The sequence below is a fragment of the Talpa occidentalis genome, unplaced genomic scaffold, assembly GCF_014898055.3.
Source record: "Talpa occidentalis isolate TD23 unplaced genomic scaffold, MPIMG_talOcc4v2.1 talOcc4.12, whole genome shotgun sequence".
NCBI lineage: Eukaryota > Metazoa > Chordata > Mammalia > Eulipotyphla > Talpidae > Talpa > Talpa occidentalis.
Window position 1 is genome coordinate 52,800,762 of NW_023601212.1, and position 25,453 is coordinate 52,826,214.

At 40.7% G+C, this 25,453-nt stretch overlaps 1 protein-coding gene across 5 annotated transcripts in view; it reads right to left on the reverse strand.

Moving 5' to 3' along the window:
* Positions 1-13,198: 13,198 nt before the first annotated feature.
* RGSL1 (regulator of G protein signaling like 1) overlaps positions 13,199-25,453 on the reverse strand; it is a 51,604-nt gene continuing 39,349 nt past the window's right edge. The window contains exons 19-23 of one of the 5 annotated variants that reach the window (XR_005124265.2): positions 23,342-23,451; positions 20,895-20,981; positions 18,932-18,998; positions 17,513-17,703; positions 13,491-13,529 (exon numbers count right to left, since the gene is read on the reverse strand). Coding sequence is in view for 3 of the 5 variants with exons in the window: in XM_037506334.2 (XP_037362231.1) it covers positions 13,496-13,529; positions 18,932-18,998; positions 20,895-20,981; positions 23,342-23,451 (298 nt within the window). In the remaining 2 variants the exon portion in view is untranslated. Of the gene's footprint in view, positions 13,530-17,512; positions 17,707-18,931; positions 18,999-20,894; positions 20,982-23,341; positions 23,452-25,273; positions 25,316-25,453 lie in introns of those variants that run through there. The other 4 variants (XR_005124264.2, XM_037506334.2, XM_037506335.2 and 1 more) reach the window with 4 other exon arrangements.

A 25,453-nucleotide genomic window follows, 5' to 3' on the forward strand; every position in this document is an offset into this window, starting at 1 on the left:
ATAATAAATTTTATTTTTATATTCCCCCATACAATAGCAAACGCCCCATTCTGACCCCAATCCTTCCCCTCCTGCCCCCACCCCCCAAAAAGTGTCTCTGGTTCATAGTTTTTGTTGATTTTGATTTTCACTTTCTTATATTCATTTTTCTGGTCCCTTATTTAAGTTTTCTAGATTCCTGCTATGAGTGAGACCATCCGGTATTTTTCTTTTTCTTTTTGGCTTATTTCGCTGAGCATGATCCCTTCCAGCGCCATCCATGTTGCTGCAAATTGCATGTGTTTATCTTTTTTGAATGCTGAGTAATATTCCATGGTATATATGTACCACATCTTCTTGATCCAGTCATTTATTTTTGGGCATTTGGGTTGTTTCCAAAGCTTAGCTATTGTAAACAGTGCTGCTATAAACATAGGGGTGCAGGTGTTCTTTGGAATTGATGTTTCTGTGTCCTTTGGGTAAATACCTAGGAGTGGAATTGCTGGATCATATGGAAGCTCTATGTTTAGTAGGTCCAGAAATCTCCACACAGCTCTCCATAGGGGCTGGACCAGTTTGCACTCCCACCAACAGTGCAGAAGAGTTCCTTTTTCTCCACACCCTCGCCAACATTTGTTGTTGCTAGTTTTTTTTTTTTTTAAATATTAAATTTTATTTTTATATTCCCCCATACAATAGCAAACGCCCCATTCTGACCCCAATCCTTCCCCTCCCGCCCCCCACCCCCCAAAAAGTGTCTCTGGTTCATAGTTTTTTGTTGATTTTGATTTTCACTTTCTTATATTCATTTTCCTGGTCCCTTATTTAAGTTTTCTAGATTCCTGCTATGAGTGAGACCATCCGGTATTTTTCTTTTTCTTTTTGGCTTATTTCGCTGAGCATGATCCCTTCCAGTGCCATCCATGTTGCTGCAAATTGCATGTGTTTATCTTTTTTGAATGCTGAGTAATATTCCATGGTATATATGTACCACATCTTCTTGATCCAGTCATCTATTTTTGGGCATTTGGGTTGTTTCCAAAGCTTAGCTATTGTAAACAGTGCTGCTATAAACATAGGAGTGCAGGTGCTCTTTGGAATTGATGTTTCTGTGTCCTTTGGGTAAATACCTAGGAGTGGAATTGCTGGATCATATGGAAGCTCTATGTTTAGTAGGTCCAGAAATCTCCACACAGCTCTCCATAGTGGTTGGACCAGTTTGCTAGTTTTTTTAATATGTGCCATTCTCACTGGTGTGAGATGGCACCAGTGAGATGGCACCAAAACTACTATCTCATAGTAGTTTTGATTTGCATTTCCCTGATTACAAGTGATGTTGAACATTTTTTCATATGTCTGTTGGCCATTTGCATTTCCTCTTCAGAGAAGTTTCTTTTTAGCTCTTCTGCCCATTTTTTGACTGGATTATTTTCTTTGTTGTTGCTGAGTCTCATCAGCTCTTTGCAGATTTTTGTGATCAGTCCTTTATCATTAGTGTTGGGTGCAAAAATGTTCTCCCAGTTGGTGGGGTTTCTCTTTGTTTTTGTTATTGTCTCTTTTGCTGTGCAGAAGCTCTTTAATTTGATGTAGTCCCAGCTGTTTATCTTTGCCTTCACTATCACTGCTTTGGGTGATGTGTCTGTAAAGATGTCTTTGATGTGCAAATCCCGTAGTGTTTCGCCTATATTTCCTTCTATGTATTTTATAGCAATTACTTCTTTGTCTTCATTGACTCACAACAGCAACTGATTTGCTCAACACTTTTTTTTTTTTAAAGATTTATTTATGTATTTATACAAGCACTGGGTACAGTCAGAAGTGCGGGAGGGTGAGAGAATTCACCAGAGCCAGAGTGGGAAACAGAACAGGCAGACTGACAAAATACACTGCTGAGGGGAGCTGCGGGCATGACAGGAGAGGTCTGTCACACCATGTGGGACCCTTGCTGATGGCCGAGGATTGAACCAGCGCTTGTGGAGGCTATGGGCAGCTTCGCATCCCAGTGCTCAACTGCTGCGCCACCAGGGGAGGCGCTAGCTGAATACTCTTAATTTTGCACATGTCTCGTTTAATGTCTGCAGCACCACCCCCAGCGTTGCTTGACTTTGCCAGTGTCCTATGCCAGCAACTTCTCTGTCCAACCTCTATACATTAATAATCTTCAAGCAATTAACTTTCTTCCCCTTTCTTCCTGGATGATAGCTTCAGAAACAATGAAATAGGCAGATCCCAGGACTACTATAACCATAGATCAGAAGATATCAGGTTTTGAGATTTGGCTTCTCGCTATAGATGTTACCATTTTTTCATCTAATCACCCCAAATTTGACCAATCTATTAACAAGTCCTCTTGGTTCTCCAACCAAAATAAATCCCAAGTCTGTTCACACATTTGTACCTACCATTTGGATGGACACATGAGTCTCATAACTGACAATCATATTTCCATTCATGTCCCAACAATCATTTTTCCACAAACTGAACTTGAAAAAATTTAAATCAGGTTAGGTCACTTTCCCAATGACTTTCCAGTTAGGAAAAAAACCCAAATGGTTACTATCACATCCAGGCCCCAATATAAACTGGCAGAGTCTAAAAGACTGTGCTCACCCTTTTGCTGACCCCTCCTATAGGCTAAACTCCCACACTGGCCTTATCTCTGTTATTCAAGACTACTGAGACTACCCTTCCTTAAGGCCATGGCTTTTGTAGTCTCCTCTGCTGGAGTTTTATTCTGCCAGACTTTGCATGGTAATTCCTGCTCATCTTCCACAGTCCCTTGGTGGGATTTCCTTGTTCGAAGTTATTTCAATCTATCTTCATTTTTGATGAAGCCATAACACTAATCAATATCTGAAATTATCAAATTAATTTGTTCACATTAGAACAAAAATCTCCTTTCCCTTCATCATGATGAGAATATAAGCTTTATGATGGCAGTGTATTTGTCTGTCATGTATACCATTATATTCCATCTCGACAGCAGAATGGAGCCTAGAAAAAAGCAGATTTTAATATGTATTTCTTGAATGGGGGATAACTGTTTCTATGATTAGAATATCTCACTGAGTTACAATTATTTAGTTTTAAGATTTTCTTTGAAATATGAGAATCTTGATGATCACATTTTTTTTTTTTTATTCTTGTTCATTTTGCTTGGAATTTGAATAGGCGCTCACTATAATCTGTTGTATTTGGCTGATCCTCTCCTAGGTACAGTCATATTAATGTGGGTCTCTCATTGAATGAACAGTCTTTAAATTCCCTAATAAATTATTGAAAAGTGATACTATGGGTTTCATGGTGGGAGGTAGGGAAGTACATTTGGATGCTTTCTGGCATCTCTCAAATTATTTCAAGCATCTGCCTATATAAGAAGCAGCTCTTATTCCTTAACTACTTCTGCCCTAGAAAACATCTAAGAATTCAAGTAGCCAGGCTCTTGGACTCACAGTCTATTGTTCCTCTCTCTAACCCAAGTCCCTCTAAAGTTTCAGTTTCCAGAAGAAAGATTCTTTTTTTTTTAAATAAATTTTATTTTTATATCCCCCATACAATTGTAACCCCCTTATTTTGACCCCAATCCCTCCCCTCCTGGTCCCCCCACCCCCCCATAGAGAGTCTCTGGTTCATAGTTTTTTTGTTGATTTTGATTTTCACTTTCTTATAGTTATTCATTTTCCTGGTCCCTTATTTAAGTTTTCTAGATTCCTGCTATGATTGAGACCATCCGGTATTTTTCTTTTTCTTTCTGGCTTATTTCTCTGAGCATGATCCCTTCCAGCGCCATCCATGTTGCTGCAAATTGCATGTGTTTATCTTTTTTGAATGCTGAGTAATATTCCATGGTATATATGTACCACATCCAGAAGAAAGATTCTTTAGTGCTATCTTGCTCACCTTAAGGCAATAGCTTTATCTCATGTGCTATATTTGAAGTAGGTGGCTTTTACAGATGTTTTCCTAGAGCCTTGCATAGTACCTGGAATAGGTGTACAGATGACTCATTTGAATTCATGAAAATTGAGTAGAACTTTCCAAATTAGATGATGGAAGCTTTGTGCTACAGCTGCAGCCTGGGAGAGAGGTAATCTTGGAGCTGACTTCTAGCACACACATCTGTTCCCTGCTCCCTTCCACTTTATGAGACAGCAGACTTTCGAAATACTTTGGGTGAAGCACAACAGAACCTTGTTCCAGATGAGATCTTAGGAAATCCAAATTTTTATTCCCTCTCTCTGGGGTTTCCATGATAGCCAAATTGCCTAGCAAAGTGTCTGCTCTATGGTAGGTGCTCAATGTTAGTTGTTGGTGTTAATAACCTAGCACATATTTGACTTGCAGCAAATGTTTTACACCCCCCCTTTCTCTTCTACCAGAATTGGAAATAAGACACATTAAAAAAAAAAAAACAGTAAACAGTGCAAAACTCTCATCCTCCACATTGTTTTTCATCTGTATTGTGTTTTTTTTTTTTTTTATTATTAAATTTTATTTTTATATTCCCCCATACAATTGCAAACGCCCCATTCTGACCCCAATCCTTCCCCTCCCGCCCCCCACCCCCAAAAAGTGTCTCTGGTTCATAGTTTTTTGTTGATTTTGATTTTCACTTTCTTATATTCATTTTCCTGGTCCCTTATTTAAGTTTTCTAGATTCCTGCTATGAGTGAGACCATCCGGTATTTTTCTTTTTCTTTTTGGCTTATTTCGCTGAGCATGATCCCTTCCAGTGCCATCCATGTTGCTGCAAATTGCATGTGTTTATCTTTTTTGAATGCTGAGTAATATTCCATGGTATATATGTACCACATCTTCTTGATCCAGTCATCTATTTTTGGGCATTTGGGTTGTTTCCAAAGCTTAGCTATTGTAAACAGTGCTGCTATAAACATAGGAGTGCAGGTGCTCTTTGGAATTGATGTTTCTGTGTCCTTTGGGTAAATACCTAGGAGTGGAATTGCTGGATCATATGGAAGCTCTATGTTTAGTAGGTCCAGAAATCTCCACACAGCTCTCCATAGTGGTTGGACCAGTTTGCTAGTTTTTTTAATATGTGCCATTCTCACTGGTGTGAGATGGCACCAGTGAGATGGCACCAAAACTACTACCTCATAGTAGTTTTGATTTGCATTTCCCTGATTACAAGTGATGTTGAACATTTTTTCATATGTCTGTTGGCCATTTGCATTTCCTCTTCAGAGAAGTTTCTTTTTAGCTCTTCTGCCCATTTTTTGACTGGATTATTTTCTTTGTTGTTGCTGAGTCTCATCAGCTCTTTGCAGATTTTTGTGATCAGTCCTTTATCATTAGTGTTGGGTGCAAAAATGTTCTCCCAGTTGGTGGGGTTTCTCTTTGTTTTTGTTATTGTCTCTTTTGCTGTGCAGAAGCTCTTTAATTTGATGTAGTCCCAGCTGTTTATCTTTGCCTTCACTATCACTGCTTTGGGTGATGTGTCTGTAAAGATGTCTTTGATGTGCAAATCCCGTAGTGTTTCGCCTATATTTCCTTCTATGTATTTTATAGCAATTACTTCTTTGTCTTCATTGACTCACAACAGCAACTGATTTGCTCAACACTTTTTTTTTTTTTTAAAGATTTATTTATGTATTTATACAAGCACTGGGTACAGTCAGAAGTGCGGGAGGGTGAGAGAATTCACCAGAGCCAGAGTGGGAAACAGAACAGGCAGACTGACAAAATACACTGCTGAGGGGAGCTGCGGGCATGACAGGAGAGGTCTGTCACACCATGTGGGACCCTTGCTGATGGCCGAGGATTGAACCAGCGCTTGTGGAGGCTATGGGCAGCTTCGCATCCCAGTGCTCAACTGCTGCGCCACCAGGGGAGGCGCTAGCTGAATACTCTTAATTTTGCACATGTCTCGTTTAATGTCTGCAGCACCACCCCCAGCGTTGCTTGACTTTGCCAGTGTCCTATGCCAGCAACTTCTCTGTCCAACCTCTATACATTAATAATCTTCAAGCAATTAACTTTCTTCCCCTTTCTTCCTGGATGATAGCTTCAGAAACAATGAAATAGGCAGATCCCAGGACTACTATAACCATAGATCAGAAGATATCAGGTTTTGAGATTTGGCTTCTCGCTATAGATGTTACCATTTTTTCATCTAATCACCCCAAATTTGACCAATCTATTAACAAGTCCTCTTGGTTCTCCAACCAAAATAAATCCCAAGTCTGTTCACACATTTGTACCTACCATTTGGATGGACACATGAGTCTCATAACTGACAATCATATTTCCATTCATGTCCCAACAATCATTTTTCCACAAACTGAACTTGAAAAAATTTAAATCAGGTTAGGTCACTTTCCCAATGACTTTCCAGTTAGGAAAAAAACCCAAATGGTTACTATCACATCCAGGCCCCAATATAAACTGGCAGAGTCTAAAAGACTGTGCTCACCCTTTTGCTGACCCCTCCTATAGGCTAAACTCCCACACTGGCCTTATCTCTGTTATTCAAGACTACTGAGACTACCCTTCCTTAAGGCCATGGCTTTTGTAGTCTCCTCTGCTGGAGTTTTATTCTGCCAGACTTTGCATGGTAATTCCTGCTCATCTTCCACAGTCCCTTGGTGGGATTTCCTTGTTCGAAGTTATTTCAATCTATCTTCATTTTTGATGAAGCCATAACACTAATCAATATCTGAAATTATCAAATTAATTTGTTCACATTAGAACAAAAATCTCCTTTCCCTTCATCATGATGAGAATATAAGCTTTATGATGGCAGTGTATTTGTCTGTCATGTATACCATTATATTCCATCTCGACAGCAGAATGGAGCCTAGAAAAAAGCAGATTTTAATATGTATTTCTTGAATGGGGGATAACTGTTTCTATGATTAGAATATCTCACTGAGTTACAATTATTTAGTTTTAAGATTTTCTTTGAAATATGAGAATCTTGATGATCACATTTTTTTTTTTTATTCTTGTTCATTTTGCTTGGAATTTGAATAGGCGCTCACTATAATCTGTTGTATTTGGCTGATCCTCTCCTAGGTACAGTCATATTAATGTGGGTCTCTCATTGAATGAACAGTCTTTAAATTCCCTAATAAATTATTGAAAAGTGATACTATGGGTTTCATGGTGGGAGGTAGGGAAGTACATTTGGATGCTTTCTGGCATCTCTCAAATTATTTCAAGCATCTGCCTATATAAGAAGCAGCTCTTATTCCTTAACTACTTCTGCCCTAGAAAACATCTAAGAATTCAAGTAGCCAGGCTCTTGGACTCACAGTCTATTGTTCCTCTCTCTAACCCAAGTCCCTCTAAAGTTTCAGTTTCCAGAAGAAAGATTCTTTTTTTTTTAAATAAATTTTATTTTTATATCCCCCATACAATTGTAACCCCCTTATTTTGACCCCAATCCCTCCCCTCCTGGTCCCCCCACCCCCCCATAGAGAGTCTCTGGTTCATAGTTTTTTTGTTGATTTTGATTTTCACTTTCTTATAGTTATTCATTTTCCTGGTCCCTTATTTAAGTTTTCTAGATTCCTGCTATGATTGAGACCATCCGGTATTTTTCTTTTTCTTTCTGGCTTATTTCTCTGAGCATGATCCCTTCCAGCGCCATCCATGTTGCTGCAAATTGCATGTGTTTATCTTTTTGAATGCTGAGTAATATTCCATGGTATATATGTACCACATCCAGAAGAAAGATTCTTTAGTGCTATCTTGCTCACCTTAAGGCAATAGCTTTATCTCATGTGCTATATTTGAAGTAGGTGGCTTTTACAGATGTTTTCCTAGAGCCTTGCATAGTACCTGGAATAGGTGTACAGATGACTCATTTGAATTCATGAAAATTGAGTAGAACTTTCCAAATTAGATGATGGAAGCTTTGTGCTACAGCTGCAGCCTGGGAGAGAGGTAATCTTGGAGCTGACTTCTAGCACACACATCTGTTCCCTGCTCCCTTCCACTTTATGAGACAGCAGACTTTCGAAATACTTTGGGTGAAGCACAACAGAACCTTGTTCCAGATGAGATCTTAGGAAATCCAAATTTTTATTCCCTCTCTCTGGGGTTTCCATGATAGCCAAATTGCCTAGCAAAGTGTCTGCTCTATGGTAGGTGCTCAATGTTAGTTGTTGGTGTTAATAACCTAGCACATATTTGACTTGCAGCAAATGTTTTACACCCCCCCTTTCTCTTCTACCAGAATTGGAAATAAGACACATTAAAAAAAAAAAAACAGTAAACAGTGCAAAACTCTCATCCTCCACATTGTTTTTCATCTGTATTGTGTTTTTTTTTTTTTTTTTATTATTAAATTTTATTTTTATATTCCCCATACAATTGCAAACGCCCCATTCTGACCCCAATCCTTCCCCTCCCGCCCCCCCCCCCCCAAAAAGTGTCTCTGGTTCATAGTTTTTTGTTGATTTTGATTTTCACTTTCTTATATTCATTTTCCTGGTCCCTTATTTAAGTTTTCTAGATTCCTGCTATGAGTGAGACCATCCGGTATTTTTCTTTTTCTTTTTGGCTTATTTCGCTGAGCATGTATTGTGTTTTAATTGTCATATGGTCTATTTGAGAGATAAGAGACCACTTAGATAACCCATAAGTAGACTCCAGTTGCTGGCATCAAGAGGCAGTAGAACTGGCATCAAGAGGCAGTAGAACTATAGTTTGAAGGTCAAGCCAATAAGATTTGTAACTGCATAGGGGCATGAAGGAAAGAGAGGGTCCAGAGTGGGTGTAAGAATTTTGGCCTCTGTGACTGGAGGAATGAGACTATGGTAAATGAAAAGGAGTAAGTTTAGAGGGACAGACAGGACTGTAGTTTTGGGCACCTTTCATGAGAGATTTCCTAGGAGATGTTTAAAATGGAGATGTCATGTATAGTTAGATATGTGTATCAAGAAGGAACACAAAGAGAGTGGTTAGAGATACATTTGTGAGTCAGCTAAAGATAGTGTTCAAGGTTTTGACAGTCAAAACCTTGGGTAGAAATACTATTGAATCTACTATTGTAGTTGGTGAATTCAATACTTCTTCATTAGAAATAAAAAGATCTAGCAGGTGGAAAATCAGTTAAAACATAATTGATCTCAACACCATTGTGAAACAATTGGATGTAATTGACTCTATAGGCTACTTCAGCCCAAAGCAGCATAATACACATTCCTCTTAAGTTCCCATATTTATCAAGATAGGCCAAAATTCTAAGCCCTAATATTCAATAACAAATATACAATGTCTATTTTCAGATCGCAATGCAAATAAACTAGAAATCAGTAACAGAAAGTGGAAAACCCCAAATACACGAAGATAAAACAATACACTTATAATAATAGAGTCAAAGAAGAAATTTCAAGTGAAACTTAAAGATATTTTTGAACTGAATCAAAATTAAAGCACAGCTTGTGAAAATTTGTGACATCAGGAAAAGCAGTTCTTAGAGTGAAATTTATATCATTGAACACACATATGTTAGAAAAAGACAATTATTTAAAAGTCAGTAATCTGTTTCCAAATTAGGAAACTAGAAAGTAAAGAAAAGCAAGCAAAAAAACAAAATAAAAATTAGAACAGAAATCAGTAGAATTGAAAGAAAATTAATAAAGAAAATTAATAAAACTAAAAGTTCATCTTTGAGAAGACCAATAATACCAATAAATTTTTAACTAGGCTAACTAAGAAACTAAGACAGAAGATACAAATTACTAATATCAGAAATGAGAGTGGGGACATTACCACAGATCTTATGGACATTAATAGAACAATAATGTGAGACAATGAACAACTCTATGCCACAAATTTGATTACCTAGATGAAATGGAACAAATACTAGATAGACATAATTTGCCAAAATTTGTACAAGAAAACACAAACATATGAATGCATTATAATAAATAAATTGAGTTGATAATAACTTTGCAAAACAGAAAACATCAGGATTAGGTGGGTTTGCTAGTGATTTCTACTAAATATTTAAGGAAGAAATGTTATCAATTCTGTATAATCTTTTTCAGAGGAAAGTAGTATAGGGAATAGGGAATACTTCTCAACTCATCCGAGGCTAGCATTACAGTCCATCTGCCTCACTCTGGGTTATAACATAACCATAAAGAGGGAATTGAGAATGGCAGGGCCAGAGGCAGGGCAACACTTATTATGTGGAAAACATTTCTTTTAATAATACCTAAAGAACTGATTTCAGCCTAGAGACAGTTGACAAAAGAGATCAAGAAAAACAAAACTCTCTTGCCCATTCTTATTGCTACCCTTTCTCCTTCTTCAGCAATAACACATGACACCCACCAGCAGTTCTTCACCCTGGTTGTATATTAGAATCACTTAGGCCCCATCCTAGACCAATTAAGCTAAAACCTTGGGTTTTACATTAAACCAAATGTTGGTGTTTAAAAAAAAACTCCCAATAATTTCAAGATTCTGATTTATCATGAAAGAAGCTTAGAAAATTTTATTCCACCCTGACCAGAAGTAAAAGCCTGAATAATCTGAATAATCAATGACTCCTCTTAGATCCATCTCTGAGGTCACAGGGCAAACAGTTGTTCTCCAAATTAGAGAGACAGGTAGACAGAATCATAACTTACCGGAGCAAAACCCACCTGGGTGGGCACCTGAGTAGGAAAACTCCAATTGTAACTGATAATCTGCAAGAGGTTCAGTGTGGACAAGTCTGGGAGAGAAAAAACTCAAGGGAGATCCAGTCATGGGGCCCTCTCACACTTTTGTGACTTTTACTTCCAGAAACTCTACTAGATTCTCAGAGTGAAGATCAAGAAAAAAAAAAAATTGACCTTCCAGCAGGAGGAAGAAAAATGTAACCATTTTGAAATATGTCATAACACTCTGAGGAAGTTCTGACTTCAAGAGAAGCTGTTTTAGCAGACCTAACAGATCTAATTTTATCAGAGCCTAGCTGACTCAGAGGAGAAGAGAAATAGCCAACTTCAGCTTCTCCAGTCTTCCATGTTGGGGGAAGAAAAATCCTTAACCACAGACATCACTAGCCTTCTGTGTGGTCGAAGGCAAATATCACACCAGCCCCTATAGCCATGGTCTCACTCCTGGGGGGCGGGGGGGCGCAGTTATGAAATTGATAGTCCAGCAGCAAAGACTCACTAGAAGTCCAGAACTTAATCACAAGTGTTCCCTCCTCTCAAACTTACCATTATATTACAAAAGACTTATTTAGCACAGATCTTTTTTACCATGTATATCATGTCTGGCTTTCAACAGAAAATTACAAGACATTCTAAAAGGCAAAAATAAAGTTTGAAGACATAGACCAAGGATCAGAAGACCCCCAGATATGGTAGGGGTGCTGGAATTATCAGACTGTAAAGTTAAAACTGCTATGATTAATATGCTCTAAAGAAAAAAGCAGCCAACATGCATTGGTAATGTAAACAGAGAAGGAAATTCTAAGAAAAGATCAAAAAGAAATGTGAGAAACCCAAAGCACTATAACAAAAATGAATGCCTTTGACAGGCACATCGGTAGACTCGATGGGGCTGAGGGAAGAATCTAAACTTGAGGATTTTTTTCCCCATTTTGTCACTAGAGACCTCCAAAATGAAAAGGTAAAGAGAAAAATAAACTGGAAAAAGGAAAACAGAATATCAAGAACCAATTACAATAAAGTAAAAATCAAAATCAACAAGCAACTGGGCCTCCCTGGTGGCGCAGCGGTTGAGCGCTGGGTTGCGAAGCTGCCCGCAGCCTCTGCAGTGCCGGTTCGATCCCCGGCTGCTCCCCGGCCACCAGAGGAGGGTCCCACATGGCACGTAGACCTCTCCTGCCGCCCGCTGCTCCCCTCAGCAGTGTACTTCAGTCCTTCTGCCTGCTCTGCTCCCCGCTCTGGCTCTGGTGAATTCTCTCACCCTCCCGCGCTTCTGACTGTACCCAGTGCTTGTATAAATAAATTAGAAAAAAAATAAATCTTTAAAAAAACCAAAAAAACAAAAACAAACAAGCAACTGTAAACCAGAGACACACTACAGGGGCAGAGGGGAAGAGGGAGTAGGATCAAAACAAGGGGGGTGGGGTGGGAATTGTATGGGGACTATAACCAAGATGAAAATGCATACATTTTGCAAAAATGAAAAATTATATAAAAAATATATAAAATTAAATAAAAAAGAATAGTGAGACAATTACAAGAGTATGGCATACATGTAAAGGGAAGACCAGAAAGAGAAGAAAGGAACACAATAAATATTTGAGCATTAATGAGGAGTCCCCTGAAATTAATGCCAGACACTAAAGTGGCACCCAGGAAGCTCAGAGAACACCAGGAAGAATAATAGCTAAAATCTGCACTTAGTCACATTATATCAAAGATAAAGAAAAATCTTGAAAGTAGCCAAAGGAATAAAACACCTCACAGAAAAGGAGGAGCAAAGATATGAATTGCAACTGACTTCTGAGAAGTTGTCCAAGCAAGAAGCAAGAAGATTCTTGACCTCTAGATAGATCCATGAGTTCAACTTGTGAAATAAGTCTTGTAATTCCATCCCTGCTCTCACATAGTAGGTGCTCAATATGGGGTTGCTAATATTTTGAAGGGGTCATTAATCTCAAGGGCTCAGGGTGTGTATGTGCTGAAAACACAGGAGGAAATCTTTTTACCCCCTATTAACAGTAAACATTAACATAGAATCCTTGAAATGAGTATACACGCATTTGAAATTAAGTAGATTTGTGGATGTATCTCAGAGAAAACACATTCAGAATTCCCTCATGATTTAATTTGTCAACTCTACTACTCTTGGTCAATTACTTCCTTCATGTTCTGAGAAGTTTAGGAAAAGGGTGGAAAGGACAGCTAATGCCCGCCACCCCAATCTGAACTTGCCCACAATATCTTTAGTCCTCAATGAGGTCAACAGTATCATCTCCATTTCACACACATGTGAGTTAAGTAATTTTCTGGAGATCACAAAGTTACTCAGGAGTAGAGAGGGGACTTAAAACCAGTCTGCCTTGTGGAAAAACTTGAGCTCTAAAGAACGGCCGCAGAGTTTCCTGGTCTGGCCTCTGTTGATGAGGGTAGGACCATGGGTCAGAGTCTGGCTGGCCCATGCACTTGATCCATGATGGAAAGCAATATTTCTACAATCTATTCCATTGGAAATGACCTTGAGAGCCCTGGACCCCATTCTTTATATAGAAGATGGGAGACTCATGAGTTGTGTAGATAGACTCTTTATTCTGGCCAATGAACTGCAGCGCTGGCTGAAGTGTAGGGGTGAGGACTGGCTCTCCTGCACACATCCTGCACACCCGAGCTGCCCCCTCCTCTTCAGCAACACTTGGGTTAGTTGGAGGCACTCAGCATGAACATCAGATGTCTTTTTATACTTTTGTAGAAAGGAAAAGACATTGTATGTCTTCTTATACTTTTGTGTCACTCCCCGACACAAAACTGAAAAGGCTCCTGAGGGGGGGAAGACAGATCTCTTTCCGTTTTCTTGCTCTATTTTCCTCTGCATCTTTTTGTCATTCTTTAGTCTGAATGGGTTGTGTTAATCTCCTAAAAAAAAAAAAGTTTAATTTATACAGTTGGGGGGAAATTAATATTATTTAAATATCTGAAATGGGTTATAATTGTTTCATTCATTTAAAAAGTTTAATGAATTATGAACACAGTAAAATACCAGTATTGATACTAGTAATTTAATGTTATATAAAAGAGATTTTAAAAAATTAAAAAGTTCTTAAAGCATCAAGACCATGAAAAAATTTCAGAGTGAAAACCTGGTCTTTTCTTCATATTGTGCTAGTGACAACTGTGATTACTGATTACTGTGATTACTGACTTTCTGTTAAACAATGCTGTCTATTCTAGTTCACCATGACCTCAAGGTAACTGACTGCAAATTCAGTACAGCCATAGACATCACCTTCTGTTTCCTCCGCCACCAGGACCCAGCTCATGTCATTTACTCAAGCATTCAACATGTATTTATGGAGCAATTTATCTTATCTGCAATTCACTGAGTCAGGTTCAAAAAATGAAGAACATTGTCTTTGCCTGATAAAAGGAGATAGTGTAGTAGGTTAGGCAAAGTGTCCCCAAGAGGGGAGGGGTCGGTGCTGCAGGAGGAAAGGGTGAGAGATGAGACATGAGATGAGAAAGCCAGGTGGGAACACATTGTGAGGTCTCATATGACGCAGTGGACAAGAAATTCAAGGTCACTTTAGACATTTGTGTTAGTGGAGGGTACAATGCAATGTTGGGCAGAGGCAAGAAAAAAATCTGGAAACCTGGACTGAGGTCAGATGATCAATGTATATGCCACTAAGGAGGTGAGGCATTTTTAATAAGGAAAAAATATATAGGTTGGCAATCAGCCAGGAAATAAGACCTCAGTGTTATAAAGGGAAGAACAGAATTCTGCCAACATCCTGAATACACAAGGGCACAGATTCACCCAAGAGTTCTAGAAAGGACCACAGTCCTGCCAATTCCTTCATCCTATTTTCTCAAGTCCTGGACTTCTGACCTACAGAATGTGAAAGTGTGAATTTGTGTTTTAAGCCCTGAAGTTTCTATAAATTGGTTATGGTAGCAATGGACGCTGACTATTGGGACAGGAGGTGGTTTCCGCCCCTGGGCCTCCCTTGCCCTTTTCCTTAGATGCCAGTGGCCCCAGTGAGTCAGGAGCCAACTCTCTTGAATTATCTCAAGTAGAAGGCTCCTTTTGAACATGACAACTGTCATTTAACTCCTGATTTTTCTCCAAGACAAAAATGGGTCTTATCATGCTGAAACTATCACAATAGTTTAGACCATTAGCTCAAAAATTTTCTTAAAAAAAAAAAAAAAAAAAGAGTGTCTTTATCTATGGGCAAAAGAGCAGAACTCCTGGGAAGTATTCCTTTAGTATGAAAAGTAGGATTGATGGTGATGATAGAATGAGAACTGGCCGGAAGATGAAAAGAGGAATGTTCTAATTCAGTCTCTGTCATGGACAACCTAGTGATTTTGGGAAAGCCAATAACCTCCTGTGTGTGTTTATTTCTTCATCTAGTTAAAAATTAATGATTGGGCCTCCCTGGTGGTGCAAGGGGTTAAACACAGCATTGTGAAGCTATCTGCAGCCTCCGCAGCACCAGTTTGATCCCCGGCCAGGGAGCAACCCACATGGTGCAGCAGACCTCTCCTGTCTTGCCCGCTGCTCCCCTCAGCAGTTTGTTTCAGTCAGTCTGCCTGTTCTGTTCCCCACTCTGTCTGTGGTAAATCCTCTAGCTCCCTGCATCTCTGGCCTGTACCCTAGTTCTTGTGTGCATAAATAATCTTAAAAAATAAAAATTAATGATTTCTGACTGGCATTGTAAGGATTTGCTAAGACAATGTATGAAAATCATTGAATAATTTCCAGTTGTCCTTTTCTTTTGGCCAGGTAGGAGATCTAGCATTAAAAGAGCCCATCTGTAACTGTTGATAAAAACAGCACCCTGCTTCTAGAGTGTTCCAAGCCATCGGGACACATTTTCCATGTAATTCCTTCAAGAACCCAGGGCCAAACAGGCATATGAAAAAATGTTCAACATCACTTGTAATCAGGGAAATGCAAATCAAAACTACCATGAGATACCATCTTACACCAGTGAGAATGGCACATATTAAAAAAACTAGCAACAACAAATGTTGGCGAGGTTGTGGAGAAAAAGGAACTCTCCTGCACTGCTGGTGGGAGTGCAAACTGGTCCAACCACTATGGAGAGCTGTGTGGAGATTTCTGGACCTACTAAACATAGAGCTTCCATATGATCCAGCAATTCCACTCCTAGGTATTTACCCAAAGGACACAGAAACATCAACTTCAAAGAGCACCTGCACCCCTACGTTTATAGTAGCACTATTTACAATAGCTAAGGTTTGGAGACAGCCCAAATGCCCAAAAATAGATGACTGGATCAAGAAGATGTGGTACATATACACCATGGAATATTACTCAGCATTCAAAAAAGATAAACACATGCAACTTGCAGCAACATGGATGGCGCTGGAAGGGATCATGCTCAGCGAAATAAGCCAGAAAGAAAAAGAAAAATACCAGATGGTCTCACTCATAGCAGGAATCTAGAAAACTTAAATAAGGGGCCAGGAAAATGAATAACTATAAGAAAGTGAAAATCAAAATCAACAAAAAACTATGAACCAGAGACACTCTATGGGGGGTGGGGAGGGGAGGGATTGGGGTCAAAATAAGGTGGTTGCAATTGTATGGGGAATATAAAAATAAAATTTATTAAAAAAAAAAAGAAAAAGAAAATCTTGTGCAAAATGTGAATACCTGAACTGGTGAAAGAGCTGCTGTGGTTAAAAGAAGTGATGATGGCAAAGGTGAGGGGTTAAACTCCCCCCTTCAACCCTTCCTTCATGCCAACCACACACCTACACCTGTGAAGCACATCCATAGAGTACAGTTTGAAAACAGATCATCTAGAGAGCAACAGAATGTATGAAAAAATCAACAAGCAACTATAAACCAGGGACATACTACAGGGGTGGGGAGGGGAGGAAGGATTAGGGTCAAAATAAAAGGGGTGGGAATTGTATGGGGACTATAACCAAGATGAAAATGCATACATTGTGTTGGCGAGGATGTGGAGAAAAAGGAACTCTTGTGCACTGTTGGTGGGAGTGCAAACTGGTCCAACCACTATGGAGAGCTGTGTGGAGATTTCTGGACCTACTAAACATAGAGCTTCCATATGATCCAGCAATTCCACTCCTAGGTATTTACCCAAAGGACACAGAAACATCAATTCCAAAGAGCACCTGCACTCCTATGTTTATAGCAGCACTGTTTACAATAGCTAAGCTTTGGAAACAACCCAAATGCCCAAAAATAGATGACTGGATCAAGAAGATGTGGTACATATATACCATGGAATATTACTCAGCATTCAAAAAAGATAAACACATGCAATTTGCAGCAACATGGATGGCACTGGAAGGGATCATGCTCAGCGAAATAAGCCAAAAAGAAAAAGAAAAATACCGGATGGTCTCACTCATAGCAGGAATCTAGAAAACTTAAATAAGGGACCAGGAAAATGAATATAAGAAAGTGAAAATCAAAATCAACAAAAAACTATGAACCAGAGACACTTTTTGGGGGGTGGGGGGCGGGAGGGGAAGGATTGGGGTCAGAATGGGGTGTTTGCAATTGTATGGGGGAATATAAAAATAAAATTTAATATTAAAAAAAAAAAGAAAAAAAAAAGAAAATGCATACATTGTGCAAAAATGAAAAATGATGTAAAAATATATAAAATAAAAAAGAGAATGTAATGAAAAAAAATTAAAAAAAAAAAAGAACCCTGGGCCAGGGATTTACTCAAGGCCATGCAGCTGCAGAGTGAGACTCAAACCCAGGCCTCCTGACCCCAAGAGCAAGGTGTTCTGCTATATACTCCCAGTGGAGAGATGGTCTCCAATAGAACCCTTTAGCTTGGAGAGGGTGGAAGTTCTTCTGCACATACTCTCTGCCCACATCTTACCCACTGCCATCTAGTCCCAAGAGTCTGTGTCTGAGCTGTCACCCCTATGATCTCTCCACAGCAAATGGCACCAGGGCATTTCATTTCTGACCAGAAAAGATTCCATCAGCGTCAGGAGGCTTCCTAGAGATGATGTGCCTCTGCTGGGGGTCTGACTTGATTACTTCTCCTTTTTGATACTGGATACCTTTCTTCTAAAGGGAAAGAAAACAGTGGTGAGTGATCATGGTGCTGAGGAACTGGAGTTGTGCTCTCTGCTGCTTCATTGCCATCATTCACTTTAGGAAAACCAATGTCAAAACCCAAACCCAAACCCTTTGCCTGCAAGATAGAGTCCTCTACATTCTTTTTTTAAAAAAAGATTTGTGTATTTACGCATACAAGAACTGGGGTACAGGCCAGAGGTGCAGGGGTAAGAGGATTCACTAGAAACAGTGTGGGGAACAGAACAGGCAGACTGTCTGAAACATACTGCTGAGGGGAGCAGCGGGCAAGACAGGAGAGGTCTGCTGCTCCATGTGGGTCACCTCCCTGGCTGGAGATCGAACACGTGCTACAGGTGTTGTAGACATCATTTCCCCCTAACACAGGGACTGAGGATAGCTTCTTAGTGCTGCATTTTAACCCTTTGTGCCACCAGGGAGACCCTCCTCTACATTTTTATTTTCACCTTCTTCCCCAAGAGTTTATTACCTCTAAAGCCACACATTACCTTTCTGTACAAAGAGCTGCAAAGTACCTGCCTTGTCTCCCAGGCACCAGCACTGGCACATGTACCCTGAAGCTCCAAGTCCTCTCTGGACTTGCAGAAAGTGTGGAAACATTCAGCCTTGTCAGTTTCTTCATCTGTTGAGGGTCGCAGACCAAGCAGCTCTTTGACACTACTCTGCTATGTTTTCCAGTACCCTCTCAGGATTCTTCCAGAACCCTAACTTAGCTTCAGTCTCACTCTGATGCTTGTACAGAAGTAAGGAAAACTCAAGTCCATTTTGTTTTATTGTCAATATCTTGTCTATCACGATAGCTCCTCTTTCTTTCCCATCTTATATACCTTACCCTGAAGTACAGGAATATTAGGGGTGGTGACAATAAAAGCTCACCTAGGATGCTTCTCCCAGTAATAGTGTTCTACTGAAAGGTGGGTCAAGGACATCATTTCCCCCTAACAAAGACTGTGGTTTCTTAAAAGTGTCTGTTCTAGTGGGAGGTGGGCAAGAGTGCCCACAGAGAAACCCTTCCCGAACTACCCAGAGCACAGGCGTCTCTGGAAGAGCCAGGTTTGGTGTCTTCGTTCTGTGTGAGGAGAGTTATCAGCATGTGGAGTGAAGTCTTGGCCCTGGGAAGTTTCTCCCACCTCTCATTGTACACTTGGACAAACCAGCCCTGAATTAAAGTAGAGGATTTCCAGCTCATGCCTACCCGATGACAGGATACAAGTGCATGTTGGAGAGCCCATTTCTTGTCAGGGTCATGTTGCTTGATGAAGCTAAAAATAAACACAGAAAAAAAAAAGTGCATCAGAACTCAGGACACAGGTCATTGGAGGACCTCCAGTCTGGGAAGTTTCCAGGACAGTTTCCAGGAACACCCCCAGGGCAGGTGTTTGGAGTGTGAAGGGGAAGTAGCAATACTCCAGGGACAGCCAAGAGACCTGGTTTGGATGCTGCTATATTTTTTATCCTAGATGTTTTTTGTCATCTGGATGCAAAGGTGATGAAGTCAACCTTATAGACCCAGGGAAGTGAAAAGGAGTAGACCAGAGGGACACTGGAATCACAAGACTTCCTGTTTGGATCCTATGGATCGTGGTTTCATAGTGGGCACTCCCATGAAGTAAGAAGGGGACATATGTAATGCATGGGCCAGGCACGTTGGCATTCATGCCTGTGAGAGGCAGGATGCAGTCCTCAAACTAGAAGTAGAATTAGGATAGAAAGACAATTTAGATAGAAAGAAAAGTCTTGGGAGATATCATGTAGACGCAAACGCAGATTTAGTGCAGGCAAATGAGATTTGAATCCTTGAGGCTGATTATGGGGAAGAAAAAGGATATCACAAGGCCACAATATGGGAGGCTAGGACCAGAGATAAAAGATCAGAGATAAGAGATAAGAGAATTCTCTTATCAGGGATAAGAGAATCAGGAAGTGGGAGGTATGGGGCTGGGGTCTTGTTCAAGTAGCATTTGCTCTCAGTGGGAGGGGAAAGTAACACTTAGGATGGTATGATTTTCTTCTAATAAAGATATCCCAGCATACCTGGAAATGAACAAAGGACCAGTAGAAATATAGAGAAATCTAAGGCATTTGTCTTCAAAAGATTAGAAAAGAATCCCAAAGACATGATTATTCAGATTATTCAAATGAGAGCTATACCCAGGACCCTTCCCAATTCCTGCCCAGCCACTCATAGGCTTTGTGATACTGAACAAGTCACCTCATATTTGGGGGTCTCAGTCTTTTTCTGGTCACTAAGGATGTAACAGGGCAGTCCCCAGGACTAGGGGAAGTTCCAGGTTCCCTGCCCAGCCCAAAGTAGAGTGGAGCTGAGCAGGGAAGAGAAGAAGCTGGGGAAGAGACTGAGGAAGGAAGTAGGATGGAGAGCAAGAAGGAGACCTGGAGGAGGTGCATGGAACAGATAGACACGTGAAGAAACTGCACTTGCCTTTTGGTCGTGGATTGGTTGAAACAGATGTGGGTGAGAGACCCATGGGGAGGTGACAATGGCAGCTTTTATCTTGATTTTGATTTTCTCTTTTCCTCCAGACTTGTCTGGTTGTTTCTGATCCTTTTCTGTGGGTCCCCACTGAAAGATTCTTTAGACTGTGGCAGGCTTTTGGGCCTTGCTCTGGACCAATCCCCTTTGGGTAGACTTTTCTTTTTTTAATTTAAATTTTATTTTTATATTCCCCATACAATTACAACCCCCTTATTTTTACCCCAAGCCCTCCTTTCCCCGCCCCCCACCCCCCATAGAGTGTCTCGTGTTCATAGTTATTTGTTGATTTTGATATTTTCTTTCTTATAGTTATTCTTTTTCCTAGTCCCTTATTTAAGTTTTCTAGATTCCTGCTATGAGTGAGACCATCCGGTATTTTTCCTTTTGGGTAGACTTTTATCCACGAGGTGATGGGTGATTTTGGATGCTTGATTTAGAAACTATATTCTTTGTCATTTCTGTATTGTTTACTAATTGTGTTAAAGTTCCTTTCCATTAAAGTCTTATATGTTTTGTGTTGATGTAGTGAATGGCAGAACCCACTTAGAGCAGACAGGTTTGGGGGTTCTAAGGTACCCCTCTCCCTGCTCTGTAACAAGGAGATTGGCCAAGCTGAACTTAGAGTCACCCTTTTGATACTAGTTGTATTCGAACTCCAACTTACAATTTTGGACTGCTATTATGTCACGTTGTTGAGGCCGAAACCACTCAACCCCTCTGAGCAAGGTGAATCTTAAGATGGGGTTGTCTCCTGTGGAGGGAAAGAGGGGGTAAAAAAAAAAAAACACTTCACAACACCCAACAAAGTTAATCTAAGTAAGCAAGAGCACTTCTGTTTAATATTCCTTGAATTACAGGATGTTTGATAGAATGTTACTTAAATTCAAATCTCTGTATCTCACAATGGGAGTCTGAGGCTGAGAGGGAAATAAAATGCCCAAGTGCCCTTGGGGGACACCATGGTTCTCTAGGTCTGAAACCCAAGTGACCTGACCCCTCCACTCAGAGCATTCTCTTGCCATCTTCCAACTTTCAATACCAGAAAAGATTTGGGAGTTTGCTTTCCTTGAGCTCAGCATGAGAAATGAATGAATGACTGGGAGTTCTTGGCTGCCAATCAAAGACATTTTCTTGTTCCTATGAGTATCTTTGCCCACCCTGGCTGCCCACTTCCCTCCCCTTATCCTCTTATTATTCCGTTCTCTCCGCTACCTTGCCCCATCCTATTCACCCACAAGGACATTTTGAACCACATATGAAAAGACTGGAGTTGTTTTCCTGACTGTTCAGGAAAGCCAGAGATGAATTTAGGTCTCAAGGTTGAAACAACAGAAAGATTAGCTCTATCTTGGGAGAGTTTCTGCTGTTTTTAAGACTTCCTTCTTAGCTCTATACTTTGCTCTGATTCCTGCACTGTCTCCAGATTCACAGACCTGTTCTCTGTGGTTCCCGGAACTTTTCACTGTGAAAAAATCCAGTCTTGCTCTCACCAGGCTGCCCCAGGCACCATCCCCCTTTCTTTAAAATTCCCTTTTGTTCAAGTGCCTGTCTTAGTGCAGGTATTGGGAAAGGGACTGAGTTTAACTGCTCTGGGCTAAGAAAAACATGTATTTTATATACATATGAGTAATATATATTAATAATGCATCATTAATGAGCTGTTGGTGATAATTATATAAACTTTTCACCAGTAATCCAATAATCTAATTAACACTACCTTTATTTTGAAGATTTTCCCATGCTTTCATTAAAGTGATATATGTAAATACACACACACACACACACACACACACACACACACACACAGAGCAGGTCCTTAAATAACATCATTTCATTATAACATTGATGAGAAAAAAAATAAATGATTCCCAGCCAGGCCCATTGTATGGAATCAGCATGTTCTCCCCATGTTCTTGCAGGTTTTCTCTGAGCACTCTGGCGTCCTCTCCTATCCCAAAGATGTGTACTTTAGGTTCATTAGCATGTCTCTGTGGTCCCAGTTGCAGTAGTGTGTGTGTGTGTGTGTGTGTGTGTGAGAGAGAGAGAGAGAGAGAGAGAGAGAGAGAGAGAGAGAGAGATGCACTCTGGAATGGAAGAATGTCCAGTCCAAAATAAGGTTCCACCTTGTGCCTTGAGCTGCTGGAATAGGTTGTGGCTGCTCGAGACCCTGAACTGAAGTAAGCAGGCTGGAAATGAATGAATGAGTGAAGAATGAGTGAACACAAATGATTGTCTCACATTAGAAGTGTCTGGAGTCTTGATTAAGAAATGAGTGATGTTTTTGTGAGTAGAAATATGCTGTAGCAACTTAACTCTTGTTTATCTCAACTAGGCTATGGTTAAACTGGTTTCATTATACATCATTTCACTTCAATTTCTAATTTCCAAGAATCTACTGTTGACAAGTGAGGACACACTGTATGTACTACATTAAAATCATACTGTCAACTTTTAATTTTCTTGTTTAACAATATAAGTGTTTGTGTGTGTGTGTGTGTGTGTGTATTCATTTGGAAATAATTGTATCACATGAGTCTGGGTAACTAAAACAGTGCCAGAAGTTGTTGAGTGTTGGGCCCCAAGCATGTCCACACCACAATACTTAGAACATCCACCTTAACCAAGGAACTGGAACAAAGCCAGTCCACCTCAAAGCACCCAGAAATGAAATCATTGCTTCACTAACTTTTCACTTGATATGTGTATTATTGCACCAATAGGAACCTGACTTCTAGCCTAATTTGGATAATGGGCCACCAATCAGAATCTGACTGATTTCTAGCCTTACTCTGCATAACTGACCAGAGTGGAAAATATCACACCTGTTCTTTGTGGATATGAGTCTTACCACCCCCGTTAAGGCCCCTAGAAGACTGTGATCTGCAAGCCCAAGGCAGGCAGAGACCCCTTCTGTTAGCATGAAAATTGTCCATGAACCCTCACCCTGAGTGCTCTGCCCTCTGAGGCCTGAGTTAATGAGATTTCCACTCCAGAAAACACCTGTTGTGAAGCCTTTGTGAAACACCCTAGTGGTTGGGCCTCTGGCCCTCCTTTTCCCTCCGTGAGTCTTGTTTGTAAGAGGAGGGAGCTGTGAGTCCTGGTGGAGCTTACCTCCACTCAACGGAGGGTACTTGTACACAGGTTTAGGAAAACCTCTTCTCTCCTTGACCTTCTTCCCCCTGTACTGGAAATAAGAACGGATCGCCTTCCAGGAACAAAACCTGTGAGAAAAATGGCTTCTGATCATGGGGAAGGAAACCACCAGCTAAGGGGCTGGAACATGAGCACAGGGGAGCAGGCTGGGGCCCTGGCAGAGAGGACAGAGAGGGCCTGGCATGGGCAGTATATTGAACTTCCTACTGGAACCACACATGGACAGTGTCTGTAAAGCATCTGCTGTACCCAGACCTGGAGTGTGGTGAACACCTGGGGTGTGCTTGAGCCTCAGAGTATGAGTTTCCTAACTAACCTCACCTGATGCAGCCAAACCATTTGACTGAAATCCTCTTAAGACCCAGTCCCTGGTTTCCATCCTGTCCCTTACTGAGAGCCTTGTGCCTTTTATGTTATTCCTAAGAGCACTTTCCCTTGAGTAGAACCTGCTTCCTTGAATGAATTTAGAGTTGGCTGCACCAAGTGGTCTTGCTCTGCACATGACAGTATCATGAATTCTGCTTTTTTCAAGTGCACCTATAATTTGGGATATTGAATGGGAACAAAGTTTCCTTTATGCTTCTTAATTTCCCTGATCCAACAGGGTGAAGACTATATCCAGTAATAAGCAGGACTATGAATTAAATTCTCTGCCCAGGTGCAACAGAAGTAGCAGCTCTAGAGTGGGTAAAATTGATTGTTGTCTTGACTGAAGCCAACCCTAGCCCTAAGGTCCCTGGCCAAAGAGCTCCACTGGTTTTGTTCTGGAAACTATCAACCCTGCTGCCCTTCTCTTGGCTTGAGTACCACTGGCCCTCACAGATTCTGGGTGTTCTTTCCCATCCTCTGGTCCCACTGAAGGAGTCACAGTGGATGGGACTGTGTCTCAATTCCTTTTCCTGGGTGAGGTGGGGAGGGGTTACTCCAGGTAACCTTCAATTTCAAGTTCAAAAACAGGTTCTCCAGTTGGGTGAATTCAGATAACAGGAGTCCATCCCACAATTAGCTTGTATAGAAAACCAAACCAGTAGTCTTATCCAACTGTTGTCTGCCATTGACATCAGCCTTGGCTATGAATTAATTCTTTTGCCTGTGTATATAGCACAGGAAACTTTTCTACCTAGTACTGTCTTTGCTTCAAGGGGATCAGCCCCTGCTGTCTGTTTCTTGACTCAAGTGTTGCTGGTCTTCACAGCTTTCAGGTGCTCCCACTAGCCTCTCCAGTGAGATGTGCCTGAGAGATGCTCTCCACAAGCAAAGCTCTGACTCAAAACCTTTCTTGGGTGTGTGAGCAAATCAGGCTTAAGAGCTTGTCAAAATCCTCATTTGCCAAATCAGGCAGATCCGCATTCACTAAGGTCCCTCATCAGGGAACCACCAACATGGTTCTGCAGATGAGCAAAGCTGCTATTTGGGATTATCACTTGGGCACTGCACTCTGCCAAGATCCATCTGTAAAACTCCAATTGGCTGAGTCCTTCAGATTCCCCTCCAATCACTGTGGGCCAAGATCAGAGTAGGGGATCCCACAACGTGACCCACAATGCAGGGAGTGGGTACTGGCTGTCTTCCCTGGGTTCTCTTTTCTCTCTGGAGGAACAAGGGAGAACTTTCTATGTGGTAATGCACTGGCCTGGGGGAAAGACCATGAGGTCAACATGTCACAACTTTTCTTACCCTTCTAATGTAGTCACTCTTGGTCTGTGTGGTGCAAGGGGATGTTTTAGCCTCACCCTCCCACCCCCATGTTCTAGGATTTGTTCAGTTGTGTCTTGTTCTTGAGTAGCTGTTGGTATTCTTCTAAGGGGAAAGAGTAAAATCAGGGATGACCTGTGTTGTCATTGGTGACATCATGCCATACCTGGTTTCTAATACTGGCTTACCACTTACCAAGTAGATCCTAGGCAAGCCCCTTAGCCTCGGTTTCCTCATCTATAAAATAGAGATAAAAATACTTTGCCCCACCCACCTCAGGTGGATCTTATGAGCTTCATCTGAGAAAATATATGGGGATACAGTTTTCAGAACACAAAACTCTACATAAGTTATTTAGAAAAGTAAATGAAGAAC